General features: G+C 39.5%; 1 protein-coding gene across 2 annotated transcripts in view; it reads left to right on the forward strand.

Moving 5' to 3' along the window:
* LOC137926253 (uncharacterized) overlaps positions 1–20,594 on the forward strand; it is a 137,841-nt gene that overhangs the window by 102,590 nt on the left and 14,657 nt on the right. Inside the window, exons 6-16 of one of the 2 annotated variants that reach the window (XM_068769840.1) lie at positions 398–655; positions 1,960–2,032; positions 2,650–2,727; positions 3,348–3,375; positions 4,917–5,067; positions 7,944–8,045; positions 8,780–8,904; positions 10,057–10,181; positions 11,687–11,838; positions 12,433–12,554; positions 15,003–15,117. In XM_068769840.1, coding sequence (XP_068625941.1) covers positions 398–655; positions 1,960–2,032; positions 2,650–2,727; positions 3,348–3,375; positions 4,917–5,067; positions 7,944–8,045; positions 8,780–8,904; positions 10,057–10,181; positions 11,687–11,838; positions 12,433–12,554; positions 15,003–15,117 — 1,329 coding nt within the window. The remainder of the gene's footprint in view (positions 1–397; positions 656–1,959; positions 2,033–2,649; positions 2,728–3,347; positions 3,376–4,916; positions 5,068–7,943; positions 8,046–8,779; positions 8,905–10,056; positions 10,182–11,686; positions 11,839–12,432; positions 12,555–15,002; positions 15,118–20,594) is intronic. The other variant, XM_068769839.1, reaches the window with a different exon arrangement.

A 20,594-nucleotide genomic window follows, 5' to 3' on the forward strand; every position in this document is an offset into this window, starting at 1 on the left:
TCTCTTTCCAAAAGTCGACGTGCAATATTTATTGCCGGGCACTGCAGATATCTTTGGGGATAGCCTATGCCTTGCAGTGGCCTTGCACTAGGAAAACTTACCTATTGATTTTTCTTAATGCATTCGTTCCGAAACTGAATTTTGAAGTTTTACAAAAGGATTCGAAAGACTTGGCAAATCTCCCATTGCTAGATTTAAAAAAAATGTCAACAAAAGTTTTTGTTTAGAGAATTACGAAATACTTCATAGAAAATGGACCTTAGGAATGATGGGTTTGTCACCAGAATATTTCAATCTTCATTACACATGTAATAATATTTTTTTTCGTTTAGTGGTCTGTGGCATTTGTCAATAGATGTAAGCAATCCAAATTTATTGAAACATATCCGCCGTCTAGGTGTCGTCACGACCACAACCACGTCCCAGGACAAGAGACCGGCCGCTGAGAAAGTCGAATACAAGTCTGTCTCAGAAACAAGGCCCGCGCCCGAGACGAGAACGGGAGTCGAGACCAGACAGGGCCTGGAGAGCAGATCTAGTTCCGAGACCAGACCAGGCGCAGAGATTAAAACGGATCCGCACGAGACCAGGAGTTTTATGAAGCGAGAGACTGACACCGCTGAGATTAAGTCCACGGAGAAATTTAATGTTAACGGTGAGATATTAACTTGCTTTGTTTACACTACAGTAATGTATCTGTAACCCGCATTGACATTGCACTCATATTTATTTAAATATTTATTCATCTATTCATGTTAATGCCCACATGTCACATTCATAAGATAATTTGTGTGACCACTTGTGTTCTTTATGAATATAATGTCAGAGAAGCCCAAGATAAACTGGAATCATAATATAAGGCATTCTTCATGTGAAAGCTATAGAAAAGTCCAAAAATGTGCAGATCTGAAAAAAATTCCACAAAAATCTCTTTTTTTCGTGGTCACCTTTAAAATATCTCTAACAAAGTAGTAGAGCAATTCATTTTCTAATCTTTTTATCACTTACAAATAATGTACAAAGTAATGGGATTATTTTAGTCCTGAAAAGTTCAAGTTCACTTAAAGATCAATGAAGCGAGCAAAATGTATAGGCCTGCCTTAAAGATCGTCACGATTACTGTAGCTAGCTGCTTCCCGCGAACTTAACTTATGTTGTCCTGACTATGCCTGAAGACGAAGATTCTTGATCGGTGTGTGTTGCGGATAATAACTTACGGATCCGACATGTAGTTCGCCGATGGAGGCCTGTAGTGTATTATTATAGCATATATAGATTTGTCCAAATTTGAGAAAGGTATAACAAGCTTATCTTTATTACTAGTGTTAACCTTATGTACATCACCATGTCATCAAATTTCATGTCTCAATTATATATATATGAATAGTTTCATGATTATCTAATACAAAGTAAACATTTATTTACATATATTCCTTTACATGAGCAATACAATATTAAACTAGTAGAGTAACACCCTAATTATGTCTTCGGTTCGCTTAGTAGGGACCCTACATACGCCGCGCCTTTGGAACGTGTTCACCAGACCAGAACCTTTCGGCTCCAACGGCCTGCGGTTGCACGAGCTATGCGCTCCAAGCAGTTGTTCGAGCTACGTCGGTAACATTGATTCTTCTGCGGATCTCCTCAATTCTGATCTAGTGGTGAAACTCCAACCATAGCTTTCATAACCTTTGGCGGTCCTTGAACCTTCTTATGTAGCCCATTGGAAGCGACCATGTCTCAGACCCCTAATTCATCATCGGTAACACACACTAGTCAAGAACCTTCGCCTTCAGGCATAGTCAAGATAAAATAGGTTCGCGGGTTGTTGCTAGTTGCAGTAATCGAGGCGACCTCTAGGGGAAGCCTACGTATTACACATACAACCTCTCGCTTTCTACCAAACACTTCAGTCGTAAAACGAGATGTTTGTGACCAAGTTCGTTTGTAATTTTTCAGGAGGACCACCGCCTTTAATAAAATTACCCTTGAAAGAGAAAAACAGTCCTGTTAAGAGAGATAACTCCGACACGTAAGTAATTTAACTTGAGAGCGAAAAGATTAAACTATAACTATAGTTATACTATAACATAAATGTACTACGACTTGAATATATACATCAGGCGTACACGAATAACTAAAATAATAAAGTTTATCTGTAGAGATTTGTATACAGAATTGCTTGAATTTTAAAACATCATGTCCTCAAGTTCTATGGATTTAGATTTGTGTGCTTAGTTTGTAAATACTGTTTTTTTTTTATTCTATTAAAAATCCAAACAGCAATGAGGAATTTGAAATTGTATACTAAATGATATGATATAATGTGGCTAAGGAAGAGAAGGGATGTAAAGATTATGAATGAAAGAAAGAAAACAAGAGAATAGGAGACGAATGAAAGAGGATGTAGCAATAGAAATCGTGAAAGATGAGAGATAAGACGAAAATAAAATTGTAACAATAAAAAATATTGAAAAATGAAGTTCCTGCCCCTAATACGACTGGGGGAAATGAGGCCTCCAATAGTGGGATATAAAAATGCCATTTGAAGTCTATGATAGTTACTCGTCTTGTAGATAAACATCCCAGGGGAATCGCCTTTGTATTAAGTACAGTATACCCATATAATTTTTTATTCTGTATTTCCAGCGACAGTCCAAGCCCAAAGAGACAGCGACACACTAGCGCCACGGAACACACCGACGACGAGTTGCACTCATCCAAAACGTGAGTACCAAACAGTGCCGAAATACACAAACAAAACTGTATATTTAAAAAGGAGGAGAAAACTCAAAATCCCATCCCTGAAAACAAAATGAATGCCTAAATCTAATCAAAAAATTTTGGTTACAAATTTTGAAATAATATGCGATACTAGTACATGAACAATTAGCTTTATTTCATAAGCATTGGCGATGATATATGATATACAAAGTGATTGATTATAAGTGTAAAAGCATTGAAGGGGTGAATTTATAGCTTATTTGATGTCAATTAATGTATATGAAATCTTATCCAAATATCAATAGGTTAAAAAATGTCGAATTATTAGTAAGAAAGCTCATTATAAAAATTGAGATTACTGTATATAAAAAAATATTTTTTACTATATGTTAACGCAAAGTCTGCAAGACTGCCAGAAGTTGTTGGCCTGTCGAATTCCAGAGCAGGCTTTACCTTAAAATAGGTCTTAGTCTAAGCGACCTCTTTGCTCTGCTGGATCAAACCCATGGAATCTGCACAGCAATTTGTACAAAAATAAAAGTCAAGTCCACAAAAGAAACATCACTAAATAACTTTATTTACTTTTACATTTATTATAACATATTTACTTTCTTTAATTTCAGCGAACAAGAGTGGCAGCATGGCAATATGGTAAATGTCTTTTCTATTTAAATGATAATGATTAATTTTTAAAAATATGGACAGTAGTAGCCCTGGGGTAGAGGACTAAGACTTGTAATCATAGGTTGCGGGTTCGATTCCCCGAATATAATCTTAAATAATTTGTGTTTTAATTATAAAGGAATATTACTAATTATAAGTTACTTGAAGATGGGCAGCAGCATCCTCTGTGTACCATAATACCACACTGCGATCACCAACCTGCCTGCCAAGCGTGAATTTTGGCATAACCCCGCATAGATATCTTTGGGGAAGGCCTATACCTTGGAGTGGGCATCTATGAACTGAAACAACGATGAATGATAGCTGCTGAACGTTAAGGTTCTGGAGTAGACAACTGCAACGAAAACGTTTACCCACAACGTGACAAGACGCTGGATAGGTCAATCCTTCTGGTCCTATTGTAAATCTAGTATCCAGTAGTGAACATGTTACTGCAGGAATGATGACGATGGGTTATGTACTTTGACAGAATATTAGTAAACTTGACAACATCCCCAGTAATACTTTGCGGAGGATTTATCACTGGACATTATAATGTATTTCCTGGATGGTACCACTTTCAAAACCCTAAGCCCCCTTAAAGCCAAGGCAGCCATCTATTCTACACACTAGCTAGAGCTATGGTTACTTTCTTACTAACCATAACCCGCTCTATAATGTAGGAATAATCCTTTAGGTAGAGGTCTGCAAAGAACTGATTTCAATAAAATCTACCCACAAGAGGAGGGTTCCCTTCCGTTAACCTTGACCGGTTGATCAGTAAAAGAATGCTTATTTTAAAACTAGTTCTTGTAGATATAATAATTGTCAACAATATTGTGTTATACAGTCAGTTCTCTACTTACGAAGGGGTTCGGTTCCTCAACTTTGAAAGTAAGTTGAAATGGTCGTAAGTCGAATTTGATACAAAATAAATAATATAATATGATAGACATATATGTATATATTATATAAGCAGATATGTTATTATTTTAGAAAGTTAATTAAATAACTACATACGTAAATAAGTGTATATATGAGCATTATTCTGGCTTATGGTCGATTATCATCTGAGCTACTGATATTCATTGTTGTCTCTTGAGATTTATCAACGAGTGTAGTAGTAGTGCTTTTTGTTTTTGTAAACAAATCCAATTTTGTTTTTTTTTTTTTGTTATAAATTTCATCATAACAGGCAGTTGCTTGGTGAATATTTGTACCTTCGAGAATGTATCGTTGCTTGAGTCCATATTTACAAATATTTTAATTGTCACTAGAAGCGTGCAAGATTATATTAGATATATATGTGACGAAAATTATATAAATAAATTGACACATTTTTTAGTAAAAAAAATTATGAAATTTTTTCTTCGTAAGTCGAGGCAGTCGTAACTCGAGAACTGACTGTATATGTTTAAATTACTATGAATACATTGTAAGCCTGTGGGTGGATTCATATTCTCAATTTTTGTATATTCCTCTGTATGTGTTGTGTTTGTGTGTTGTCTAACATTGTGTTTGACTGTGAGAATATAACGGCGGAGCGCGTGGTGGGGCGGTGCACGGGTGAAAGCGGAGCGTGGTCCCGAGATACGTCCGACGACGAGTGGGCGGACGCTCCCGCTGACATTGGCTCCTTCCTCAGCACCAGTCTACGGGTGGACGGCGACAACAGTGCTGGTGAGTATCTTTCACCATCATACCGTCCACCATCACACGTTTTCTTTATAAGCCTCGTCATGGTAGTTGTTAAAATAAAACTGAGTTAATTATTGCATTGTTTTGTTGACCGTGGCAATCTGGTACATATCTTTTATATTCAAATAACATTAATAAATCTTTAAAAGCTGTTGAGGACTTTAGGTTCAGAAGTGGTGATAACAGACCCACAACCTTGTTAAGGTCGTCATAAGACACTGGAGGCAAGTCCTACCAAACTGTTTTATAATCTACGAGGAAGTCTGTATGTGTGTGTGTGAAAGTATGATCAACTGTGGATGTCTTAAGACTTAAATAATTATGGTTAAATGTTTCATTGAGTCATGCAACGCTGCCTTTCTCTTTTATTATATACAGGATGATTGGTTATAGTAAAAGCTTTAAACAGTTGCATGTATTGCTGTCATATAAGGTACATTTTACCCAAAAATCAATGTTTTCAGAAATAATAAATAACATAATGATAATATAGTAAAATTAGTTATTGTTTATTATCTGTCCCTGCAGACTTTGTAGTGTCAAAACTTTTTAGCGTTTTGCATTCCATAAGAAAAATGAATTAATGCAACATTCATCAGTGTCATCGCATATACATTTAGTTGGCAAAATGTGTACAAGCTTTAAATCGTTTTATTGACAAATAAGCTATACATTCCCTACAGACCAGACCTACACTAAATCACCCTGTATAAACGTCGAAGAAGTAGTCTTAGTAGTGTATTAAAGAATGATGTTAGTTTTTACCAATGTCATTAACATTCCCGTGTGTGACCCGCGGGCATGAATTCACGCCTGGGTGACGTCTTAAATATTTCTTTTTTTATGAAATACTAGTCTATATTTCTTATTGGAATACGATTGTAAGCACTTATTCTTATAGTAAAAATCTTCCAGGATCTATTTTTATCAGTACTTTATTGCTGTAATGTCGGCGGCATTAAAAATCTAATTGATTCTGGACAGTTACCATGCGGAAGTCCATCCTAACTAAGAAAGGGCTAATATATTTCTACTTCCGCTATGCAGTAGTAGTTGTGCAATGAAGTGCACCGCCCGCCTAAAATTAATGTTTAATGGAACCAGGCGTTACCTTACGGAAGTCTATCCTAAGTAAGAAAAGGACCAATATTTAGCCACTTCCGTACATGCAGTGGTAGTCGTGGAACAAAGTGCACCGCCCGCTAACCCGCTGATAAATGCGCGTGCGGCAAACAATGCGAAACACAACTACCACCGTTAATTCACTCTACACGTGTTTCACCCCTCCACGGGGCATCCTCAGGAGATGTCACACCGACCAGTTCCAAACACCGAGACTCGGTGTACTTCTAGTCACTTTCTTAGTGAGAGTTAAATAATTGTGGGCGTGGCACATTGGTCGTGCAACCGACGGCCGTCATTGGACGTTCACTGAGCGCATGCTCATTGCTAGCAACGTAAGATCGTTCATAGTGGTGATCTTTGGAGGCCTAGACCTTGCAGTGGGCGTCTGTCGGCTGATATGACACACACAATCACACTTTTAATTCAACACCAATTTCTTCACTATACAATCACACAGTAATACAGGTGTAGCATTTACACCACCTGATAACTCATTGGTGGAGTTTTTCCTGCTTGTTCTACACAAGTATAACACCTTGCGAGAGCTGAGTGGTGTCAAAAATAAAATAGATACAAAAAAGTAATGATCAATAAAATTCTGACAAAAATTCCAATGTTGAATAAAAGAAATACACCTTTTTTATCTCATCTTCTTTATTTTACGCACCATTAATATGATGTAGTAGCCGTCACATGGTGTTCTGATCAAAAATGTTATTTAGAAATAGTCTGTGTATATGTAATTTACGTCATAATTTGTTAGCCGCTCATCTCCTCTGGTTAAACAAGTGTCTAGTCATAATCACAATCGCTAAAAATATTGAGAGCAGTGTAACCTATTACGACACTCTTCTAGACGCTTCTGTCTCGGTGACATCGATATATTATATCGTTCCATGACCACGCACTATCTAAAATATGTGTAATGTTTTTATTTAACCAGTGGACGCCCACTGCAACACATAGGCCTTGACATGACCGGTCCCGTCCGCATCAAACGACTTCCCGCTACCTTAATTATGTCGATGGTCCTCCTAATATATATATATATATATACATATATATACATATACATACTAGCTGATCCCGCAAAGCTTGTTTTTCCATGTATGTTACTTCTAGGAAACATTTTTTTAGTTCAATACAATAAAATTCTTGCAAAAACAATTGAAGGGGTAGGGGGAATTGGTAGGGATTATAGGGTTGATCGTAGAGGAGTGAAAATTTAGGGCTGTATATATTTTTGTATGCTGTATCATAAAAATACAGAAACAAAAAACTTGGTCTAAAAAATAAATAAAAAATTTAGGGATGGACCAGCCCTAACATTTAGGGGGATGAAAAATAGACTTTGTCCGATACTCCACCCTGGCCGATATGCTCGCTAAGATTCACGAAAATCGGTCTAGCCGTTGTGCGTGACACGAGAATTTTATATATTAGATGTGTGTATATATATATATATATAAAAGGTAAAAATATTTAGTTACTTAAACTTGAAATTAATAATAAAACCCTGTGATTACTTAATCAAACACAATGCTTTAAATAAAAATTAAAATGATAATAGCACTGAATAAATAATATATATATATATTATTTATTCAGTGCTATATTATATCGAGTATATTAAAAATCTATCTGAAAGTGAAAAATTTTTACTCGACATTGTTACGCGTTATTACAGCTTCTCGAACGCCATTAATACACTGTATATTTCACGTTGCTTCCAGGAGACGAGTCAGACGACAGCACAGCGCTCACCGGGGCCTCCAGCGTCACAAACCCGGCCTCCGTCCCCCCGCCTCCCACGCCGGACCCCTACTCGTTAATCCGTTAGTACTCTTATTTTTTTACACCGGCATTAAATACTTTGGCTAAAGCCTTTATTCACCAAACCTTAGCAACTTGAGCTTCCGAATTTTTGGATCTGACTGTACGCATATATGATAAAGTTTCACAAAATATCTTAGACTCTTTTTTTTTTACTTTTAAATTTAAATTAAAAAATATATATATTATTAAATGACTTATCATTGCATTCAAGAGATTTGGTTGATCGAAATGAGAGGAACTTAGTTTAATGGAATCAGGCCTTAACTTGCGGAAGTCCATCCTAAGTAAGAAAAGGACCGATATTTAGCCACTTCTATGGCATATAAATAACAAGCGGCAACGGACTGAGCTCACTCTGTGTTTAGCACTAATCGGTGTAACATAACTCCTGAAGATGCCTCGTGGAGGGGTGAAACACGTGTTGAGTGATTTGGCGATGGCGGTTGTGTGATTCGCATTGTTTGCCGCATACGCATTTATCAGCGGGCTGGCGGGCGGTGCACTTTGTTGTACGACTACCACTGCATGTGCGGAAGTGTCTAAATATTGGTCCTTTTTCTTACTTAAGAACTTAGTCTGATGACTTATTAATATGATTGACATTATAATGTAAATATGAAAAATTGTTAAATTTCACATAATTAGAGCAGCTATTGAGTTTTCGGTCGGTGTACCGAAGTGAGGGTAAATGCATACTTGAATAAAGATATTTTGAATTTGTTGAAAATTTTAGAATCGAACACGGCAAGCGGGAAGTCGTTGCAGATAGACCCTCGCTTTGCAGACGTGGTGAAGCTGAACGACTATCTGCAGCACGGCCGCCGTCCGCACTTCTGGGAGGAGCATTACGTCAAAAGGGTAAGTTTCACGCCTAAAACGAACACGATACCCGTAGTCACGGGTAAAATTGAATCGCGTGTAAGTGAAACGAAAAGGCTTCACACAGAAAGACAAAGGTACTAGAGCAATATGGACTTCAGCTATTTGAACCTAACGACTTCATCGAAGTGTCAAGAAAATATTTCAAAGAAAACCAAAAATCGCATCAAACAATTAGTAGCACAAATTTATCAACACCCGACGCATATACCATGAAAGGACTAAGAGATCTCCAAAAAATTAGAGAAGTTGTCACTGACCAGACACGCAAGAATGCCGCCCGATAGAAGAAAAGAAAGAAGAATATTTTAGTGTTAAGAGTTCTGGAATGCGTCAAACAATGCCCATGTAGGGGAAAAGGACGTCAAAATGCAGGTGTAGTAGAAGGAGGTTGATTGTAGCACGCCGTTCTTAACAGCGACGACCACAGCCAGAAACCAGCACCTAATTCACCTAACTTCCTCTTTGAGAACTCCCACTTTCGGATTCTAGCATAATAACCACAAATAATAGGAAAAAAGAATAGGTCACGCAAAATGGAATTTTTAATGGCTCATACATATAGTACCAAATAAACCACTATCCTAATATAACTGGCTGTTAATTGCGTATCTCCTCTCATCACCCCCTCCCCCTTTCAACTTTTATTGTTTCTATTTAACTTATTTTTATATTATGATAATTGTTGTATGTACATACTGCCCTTTATAATTAGATTACTTAGAAATTCAACAATCCAGTCTCCGGCAGTATAAAGTCCTCACAGAGTAATTAGAATTTTGAAAAAACTTTTTTACTACAAATATTTTTATATATAAACTTTGTAACTTTTTTAAAGCGTAATACATGCCACCATTCTAGCCAGATTGCGTCAAATATATATATATATATATATATTAGTAGGAAAGTAAAGACGTTTTTGCGCATGTCGACATTTGATTGTCATTTGGTAGTACGTACTTGGAAGACGTTGCATACTAGATGGAAAAAGGTAGTCGATAATGAAGGTGAATATATTGTTGATTAGAAATAAAAACTTGTTCAAAATGTTGTCATGTGAATTTAACTTAAGAAAGAGACATTACCATCCGGTCCACCTAATATAATAATGAGAACTGCTGCTTTCCCCAGGTGATGGAGGCGGTGCGACTGAAAGAGTTGGAGATGAAGCAAGCGGCGGAGATCCTGGGTGTTAGTTACGGCACGCTGTACGGCCGCTACCGCGACGTCTACGGCTGTATCAACAGGCCTTACCGGTACGCTTTAGCCTTCTTTATTTCTCTTCGACGAGACAAGGATATGCTGTCTTCAGAATATGCACTACCCCTATGAGACCAGGGTGAACGCTTTTCCGATTTTTTTGTAAATATGGAAGAAAACACCAGAGTAAAAATATTTTCTTTGGTAACTAGTCCCAAAAAGACTTCCATGTCTCTCATTTATATTCAAAGGCAGCCTGGTAGAGATCGCCTCGAGCGATAAGACCACCTCCTGTACATTTATATAAATTCTTTCTTTTTTTGTAATTATCTATGGTGTGCAGTAAAGTGTGAATAAATGAAATAAAAAGACCGGAGAAAACCCTTTGAACATTAGTAACTATACCCTAAGGAGACTATAGGGAGCTCTGTCCTGTATATAGGTAACAACACCATAACAAGACCGGGAAAACCGCTCTCGGATATTAGTAAATAAACCTCAACGTAGCTAGGGTGGAACCTCTCTCTAATATTAGCAAATACTCCATGAATAAGATCAGGAGGAATGTCACCTAAATATTACTAACTACAACAAGGCCAATGTGATCTCGTTCTTTTAAGACTGCATTTTGAATATTAGTAATTGCAAATAAGATCTGGGAACGAACTGGTAGACAAGTCGCGGGATGCGGGCAGTACCAGACCGGTCATCGTGACGAAATTTGGGGGAGGGGGCTGTGAAGCCTTGCAGTGGGCGTTTAGCGGCTGACATGATGATAATGAGACCAGGGGAAACTCGACGTAGTCAGGGGAAACCGTCTTCGAAATATTGGCAATTAACGTAAGTAGAAGGCGTAACTTATTGCGTATTTATTTATACGCATATAGTAAAAATCTTGCGAAGCCAAAGCCTAAGTAACCAATTTATATATGATAATCATATCTATGTGCATAAAAATAGTAATTAACATAATCAAAATAAGTTAATTTATGTAGGTATTTAGTATCATACAGTCATGATTTTACAATGAATTTCTGTTTAGTTGTGCTGTCAGCTCATAGATGCCTTCTGCAAGGTATATGCCTTCCCTAAACATGTCTGTCATGGGGGTATATACCATAATCGCCATACTTCGCAAGGCGGATTGGCGATCTCAGTGTGATATTATTGTATGTAGATGGCGCTGCTGTTCACGGGAAACTTGTTTGTGAGCCGTGGCAATTCTATATAATTAATGCACAAAGTGTGAATTATATAAGATTGCATCTGGGGAAGCAAATTTCAGTTCTCTGCCGCTGGACTACCATTGTTCCAGTGGGCGCCACTCAACAAATTAACATGTAATTAATTTTAAAAAATTCAGTAACTGTACTAATATAATCCTTAAGTTTAAAGTTTATTACCTATTCAAAAGTATTGCGACGTGTTGCGTCTTTCTTTGCTACAATAACACATATAACAACAGCTCGGAAAGCCATACAAAATGAATGTACACCGGACCTCTGAACTGTCAAGATACAGAATTTGCACCATATTTAAATGATGGCAACTGATATTCCAGCACCGCGCGTGACTTCTGGCAGGCGAAGGGTCCGTCGGAAGTGCTGGAACGGCTGCAGCGTGGTGAGCTGACGCTAGAAGCGGCGTCCCTAGCGCTGGGTGTCAGTCCTGCCAACCTAGCGGCTTACGTCGCGGACCTGGCTGGTGAGAAAGGTGAGCTTCTATCACGACAAGTTTCACGCACACATGCATGTAAACATACATCCAATTACGAGTGGTACAACTATAATATACTGGTGGCAGGTGATCATTTTCTTATACCTAGCTTACACTGCTGCCCAAGTGATATTTTCAGATGCGGTTTTGAGAAGGCAGAGTGCTGTAGGCACTTAAGCCTTAAACCTTTTTTAATGTAGTGAAGCTCTAGAGCCTCTTAAAGCCTCCATTCTGACCGCTATGTACACGCCATTCATAGCAGTCTATATATCTTAACTTCTTAACATATTTAGAGTAAAAGATAATTTAATTTCTGTTCACATTTCATAAATTAAATAATTTGTATTTTATCGAAGTTTAATATAATTAAAATTATATTTGTGCCTTTCTATCAACATAATGTCCCTGTACTAATTATGACATGTCTAAAACCATATTAATTGACTTGAATTTTGGTTTGATGTATGAATATTTATTTCGTCGAGAAGAGATCAGATATAGATTATATATCAATGTGTAAATTACCATACATTACAATAATAAATGTTTAAAGTGATAATATTATTTTTTAAGTATATGTTTGTGTTATAGCTTCAGAATTCGAGCCAATACCCATCGAGGTGGACCCGTCGCTGAAGATGCGGTCGCGTACGTTCAGCGGCGGTGCTTCGGTGCCCAGACCGCAGCGCAAGCCCGCGCCGCCACACGACAAGGTCAGCAACACTTACACTCCCTCACTATGTGCATTTTAAATACGTATTTATATAAATGTGATATAATCCGGATCTGTGATATTTGAGAAACGAGTCGACGAATGAACGAAAATTACTATTAAAAATTACGATAGTGGATTGTAGAATGAAAGAAGAGGAAATATAAGATCGTACGAAGAATAACATAAAACTATAGAAATAAAAGGGAAAGTAAGTGAGAAAATTATTAAAGAATATCAGACATATGTACAACAAGATATTGCTTCCGCAGTGAGGGAGAGAATGCTTATTTTTCTACCACATGATGCAAATGTATGTATAGGTTATGGGATTCTTCCTAGGGCCTGTAGAGCTTGAGGTAGTAACAACACGAAGTCCGAAGTAGAAGTGTGTATATTCATTCGAGCATCGCCCGTATTTATACCAACGTAAATGAATAATTTGTATTTCTGTGGAACTTCCCTTTTCTATGCGCTGGCGTAGTGTTGCCCCTACAAGGTCAATAGGCAAAATGTAAATTAGCATAGCTGTAATATTAAGAACTGAGGTGAAGAATGAGAGAAGACGGAAGAAAGGAATGTATTAAATGATAAAGAGTGGAAGACATTGTGATGTGTGGCAGTAGAGAGATTGAATGCTAATGTGACGTATGACAGAAGAAATAAATTAAGAGTGTGCATAACTTATTGTAAATATTAAAAACCTTAACCTTACCCATGTTAGGGGAATACGAGGGGCCTCCAATAAAAGGGGGCCAGAAAAAAAAAGAATAGGTCAATAGGATCGTGTACAGCAGTAATTTTGTTAAAGATACGACAGTTACAATTGAACGGATTATTTTTGTAATAGTTTTTTCAACAGCCTTGATAAAGTAAAGGTCTCCGTACCTAAGCATTATTATCACTAAAGATACTTTACACTTTAGTATTTTTTTTTTTCGATAATTCAAAGAAATCACACGAAAGTACAGTATATATTGTACACAATTGACAACGGCAATAACAGTTCCTGCTATAATGTAAGTCATGTTTATAACAATATGATTTACGTAACACTATTAATATATTATTTATAAATTCATGTGCTTACTCGGAACCGTGGAAACCGAATTTATGTAATGTAACAAACAACATTACTCCTACAGCGTCCGAAAATATATTTTTCAAAGCAATTGCGCAATTAAATAAATGATATATTATACGTACCAGTTGCTGAATGTGTTTTTTTTTTATTTCTTTTTTAGGTGAGTAGGGAAAATGATAAAAATTATCAAAATGATTAAATGATTAAAATGACTGCGTAAATGGTTATAATAATAATACGAAGACGGTGAAAAAAATAAAATTGCTTATATATTGTGGATATTTTGGTCGTGTTGTAAATCAACAATGGGCCCGGGGTGCCCATCTATGATCTACTAATTATACTAATTTTTGACTCTTATTTTTTTCTTCATATATCGCATTATTTTTGTCGTTTATATAGTATATATGGTGAGTAGAATATAGAAAATGTCAAGTAACAAATCAATGGGGACTTTGGGAATTGTAGTTCTATATTGACCGAATAGAATCGGTTGCAACATTAAAACTCTAAAACAGTGACAATGGATATACTTTTGCGATATTCTCCAACCGTATACTCTCCTATATTTTTTATATAATTTGAATTGCTATAAGTTCTTGTTGAAACATTTTACTAATTTTTGAGTCAGCAACTCAAAGGGCCTCGGAAAGTCTCTAAGAAAGCCTCTTTCATCATCGACTAGCACTACTAGACATAAGCCTCTTACATAGATTTGCAATAGGATCGATTGTAAAAAGCCTGCTTCTAGCATAGGAACGATATAGATATAGTGAAGTAAAAGCCGGCTCAATAATAATGTGCACTCTTTCCTAGGATATTAAAATTTATTACAAATTAAAATATATATAATGAGTGTAAAAAATAACTATAATAATTATTAATTTAAAAAATAATACGAAAGTTATTTGTGCAACAAGTTGTACTATTCCTGTTGCATAAGCGGAATATACAAGACTTGTTATTATGTTAGGCAAAAATTTATTTTAACCTTTTTTATTAAATAGTCGACTAGCTTGCCCCCTTCCCTTTATTTTTTTTTAATGGTCCCCGCTATTGGGGGCCTCTCGTACCCCTATCTTTGGTGGGACAGGGACTTTATTGGCAATTTAATTTTTTTCTCATAATTTTTTATTTTCATTCTCTACTTTCATTCTTCACATAATATTTCATTCTATTCTTTTATGCCACAATTCTGCTTTATTTCACTTTTGCTCTGTGTCCTTTCATTCTTCCCTCATTACTTGTTACATTCCCTTCCCTTTATCAGGCGCTGAGTGAAGCAAAAAGGGGTGCCATTTATGATCAGTATATATGTCATCTGTACAATAGTGAAATATAATGCCGGGTTATCTGTTATTGCAGACAAAGAAGGTGATGGTGGGTAGCGTGACGGACGAGGACACGATCCCGGCCAGCGTGATCGCGACGCACGACAAGACGCAGTACGGCGCGCACCCCGCGCACATCGCGCCCGCCAGTCAGTACACGCGCAAACATATACATACCAGCACAACAGACACATACCAGCACAAGAGACACATACCAGCACAACAGACACATACCAGCACAACATACACATACTAGCACAACAGACACATACCAGCACAACATACACATACCAGCACAACATACACATACCAGCACAACAGACACATACCAGCACAACAGACACATACCAGCACAACATACACATACCAGCACAACAGACACATACCAGCACAACATACACATACCAGCACAACAGACACATACCAGCACAACGGACACATACCAGCACAACAGACACATACCAGCACAACAGACACGTACCAGCACAACAGACACATACCAGCACAACAGACACATACCAGCACAACAGACACATACCAGCACAACATACACATACCAGCACAACATACATATACCAGCACAACAGACACATACCAGCACAACAGACACATACCAGCACAACATACACATACCAGCACAACAGACACATACCAGCACAACATACACATACCAGCACAACATACACATACCAGCACAACAGACACATACCAGCACAACAGACACATACCAACACAACAGACACATACCAGCACAACAGACACATACCAGCACAACAGACACATACCAGCACAACATACACATACCAGCACAACATACATATACCAGCACAACAGACACATACCAGCACAACAGACACATACCAGCACAACATACACATACCAGCACAACAGACACATACCAGCACAACATACACATACCAGCACAACATACACATACCAGCACAACAGACACATACCAGCGCAACAGACACATACCTGCACAACAGACACATACCAGCACAACAGACACATACCAGCACAACATACACATACCAGCACAACAGACACATACCAGCACAACAGACACATACCAGCACAACAGACACATACCAGCACAACATACACATACCAGCGCAACAGACACATACCTGAACAACAGACACATACCAGCACAACAGACACATACCAGCACAACAGACACATACCAGCACAACAGACACATACCAGCACAACAGACATATACCAGCACAACATACACATACCAGCACAACAGACACATACCAGCACAACAGACACTTACCAGCACAACAGACACTTACCAGCACAACAGACACATACCAGTACAACAGACACATACCAGCGCAACAGACACATACCAGCACAACAGACACATACCAGCACAACAGACACATACCAGCACAACAGACACATACCAGCACAACATACACATACCAGCACAACAGACACATACCAGCACAACAGACACATACCAGCACAACAGACACATACCAGCACGACAGACACATACCAGCACAACAGACACATACCAGCGCAACAGACACATACCAGCACAACAAACACGCACAAGCACAACAGACACATACCAGCACAACAGACACTTACCAGCACAACAGACACATACCAGCACAACAGACACATACCAGCACAACAGACACGTACCAGCACAACAGACACATATCAGCACAACATACACATACCAGCACAACATACACATACCAGCACAACAGACACATACCAGCACAACAGACACATACCAGCACAACAGACACATACCAGCACAACAGACACATACCAGCACAACAGACACATATCAGCACAACAGACACATACCAGCACAACAGACACATACCAGCACAACAGACACTTACCAGCACAACAGACACATACCAGTACAACAGACACATACCAGCGCAACAGACACATACCTGCACAACAGACACATACCAGCACAACAGACACATACCAGCACAACAGACACATACCAGCACAACAGACACATACCAGCACGACAGACACATACCAGCACAACAGACACATACCAGCACAACATACACATACCAGCACAACAGACACATACCAGCACAACAGACACATACCAGCACGACAGACAGATACCAGCACAACAGACACATACCAGCACAACAGACACATACCAGCACAACAGACACTTACCAGCACAACAGACACATACCAGTACAACAGACACATACCAGCGCAACAGACACATACCTGCACAACAGACACATACCAGCACAACAGACACATACCAGCACAACAGACACTTACCAGCACAACAGACACATACCAGCGCAACAAACACATACCTGCACAACAGACACATACCAGCACAACAGACACATACCAGCACAACAGACACATACCAGCACAACAGACACATACCAGCACGACAGACACATACCAGCACAACAGACACATACCAGCACAACAGACACATACCAGCACAACAGACACATACCAGCACGACAGACACATACCAGCACAACAGACACATACCAGCACAACATATACATACCAGCACGACAGACACATACCAGCACAACAGACACTTACCAGCACAACAGACACATACCAGCACAACAGATACTTACCAGCACAACAGACACTTACCAGCACAACAGACACATACCAGCACAACAGACACATACCAGCACAACAGACACATACCAGCACAACAGACACATACCAGCACGACAGACACATACCAGCACAACAGACACATACCAGCACAACATACACATACCAGCACAACATACATATACCAGCACAACAGACACATACCAGCACAACAGACACATACCAGCACGACAGACACATACCAGCACAACAGACACATACCAGCACAACATATACATACCAGCACGACAGACACATACCAGCACAACAGACACTTACCAGCACAACAGACACATACCAGCACAACAGACACATACCAGCACAACAGACACATACCAGCACGACAGACACATACCAGCACAACAGACACATACCAGCACAACATACACATACCAGCACAACAGACACATACCAGCATAACAGACACTTACCAGCACAACAGACACATACCAGCACAACAGACACATACCAGCACAACAGACACACACCAGCACAACATATACATACCAGCACGACAGACACATACCAGCACAACAGACACTTACCAGCACAACAGACACATACCAGCACAACAGACACTTACCAGCACAACAGACACATACCAGTACAACAGACACATACCAGCGCAACAGACACATACCTGCACAACAGACACATACCAGCACAACAGACACATACCAGCACAACAGACACTTACCAGCACAACAGACACATACCAGCGCAACAAACACATACCTGCACAACAGACACATACCAGCACAACAGACACATACCAGCACAACAGACACATACCAGCACAACAGACACATACCAGCACGACAGACACATACCAGCACAACAGACACATACCAGCACAACATACACATACCAGCACAACAGACACATACCAGCACAACAGACACATACCAGCACGACAGACACATACCAGCACAACAGACACATACCAGCACAACATATACATACCAGCACGACAGACACATACCAGCACAACAGACACTTACCAGCACAACAGACACATACCAGCACAACAGATACTTACCAGCACAACAGACACTTACCAGCACAACAGACACATACCAGCACAACAGACACATACCAGCACAACAGACACATACCAGCACAACAGACACTTACCAGCACAACAGACACATACCAGCACAACAGACACATACCAGCACAACAGACACATATCAGCACAACATACACATACCAGCACAACATACACATACCAGCACAACAGACACATACCAGCACAACAGACACTTACCAGCACAACAGACACATACCAGTACAACAGACACATACCAGCGCAACAGACACATACCTGCACAACAGACACATACCAGCACAACAGACACATACCAGCACAACAGACACATACCAGCACAACAGACACATACCAGCACGACAGACACATACCAGCACAACAGACACATACCAGCACAACATACACATACCAGCACAACATACATATACCAGCACAACAGACACATACCAGCACAACAGACACATACCAGCACGACAGACACATACCAGCACAACAGACACATACCAGCACAACATATACATACCAGCACGACAGACACATACCAGCACAACAGACACTTACCAGCACAACAGACACATACCAGCACAACATACACACACCAGCACAACAGACACATACCAGCACAACATACACATACCAGCACAACATACACATACCAGCACAACAGACACATACCAGCACAACAGACACTTACCAGCACAACAGACACATACCAGTACAACAGACACATACCAGCGCAACAGACACATACCTGCACAACAGACACATACCAGCACAACAGACACATACCAGCACAACAGACACATACCAGCACAACAGACACTTACCAGCACAACAGACACATACCAGTACAACAGACACATACCAGCGCAACAGACACATACCAGCACAACAAACACGCACAAGCACAACAGACACATACCAGCACAACAGACACTTACCAGCACAACAGACACATACCAGCACAACAGACACATACTAGCACAACAGACACATACCAGCACAACAGACACATACCAGCACGACAGACACATACCAGCACAACATACACATACCAGCACAACAGACACATACCAGCACAACATATACATACCAGCACGACAGACACATACCAGCACAACAGACACTTACCAGCACAACAGACACATACCAGCACAACATACACATACCAGCACAACAGACACATACCAGCACAACATACACATACCAGCACAACATACACATACCAGCACAACAGACACTTACCAGCACAACAGACACATACCAGTACAACAGACACATACCAGCGCAACAGACACATACCTGCACAACAGACACATACCAGCACAACAGACACATACCAGCACAACAGACACATACCAGCACAACAGACACATACCAGCACAACAGACACATACCAGCACAACAGACACATACCAGCACAACAGACACATACCAGCACAACAGACACATACCAGCACAACAGACACTTACCAGCACAACAGACACATACCAGTACAACAGACACATACCAGCGCAACAGACACATACCAGCACAACAAACACGCACAAGCACAACAGACACATACCAGCACAACAGACACTTACCAGCACAACAGACACATACCAGCACAACAGACACATACCAGCACAACAGACACATACCAGCACGACAGACACATACCAGCACAACATACACATACCAGCACAACAGACACATACCAGCATAACAGACACATACCAGCACAACATACACATACCAGCACAACAGACACATACCAGCACAACAGACACATACCAGCACGACAGACACATACCAGCACAACAGACACATACCAGCACAACAGACACATACCAGCACAACAGACACATACCAGCACGACAGACACATACCAGCACAACAGACACATACCAGCACAACATACACATACCAGCACAACAGACACATACCAGCATAACAGACAC

The sequence above is a fragment of the Battus philenor genome, unplaced genomic scaffold (genome assembly GCF_028537555.1).
Source record: "Battus philenor isolate CCGP_79_NKW_IND1 unplaced genomic scaffold, ilBatPhil1.0.hap1 SCAF_29, whole genome shotgun sequence".
Lineage (NCBI taxonomy): Eukaryota > Metazoa > Arthropoda > Insecta > Lepidoptera > Papilionidae > Battus > Battus philenor.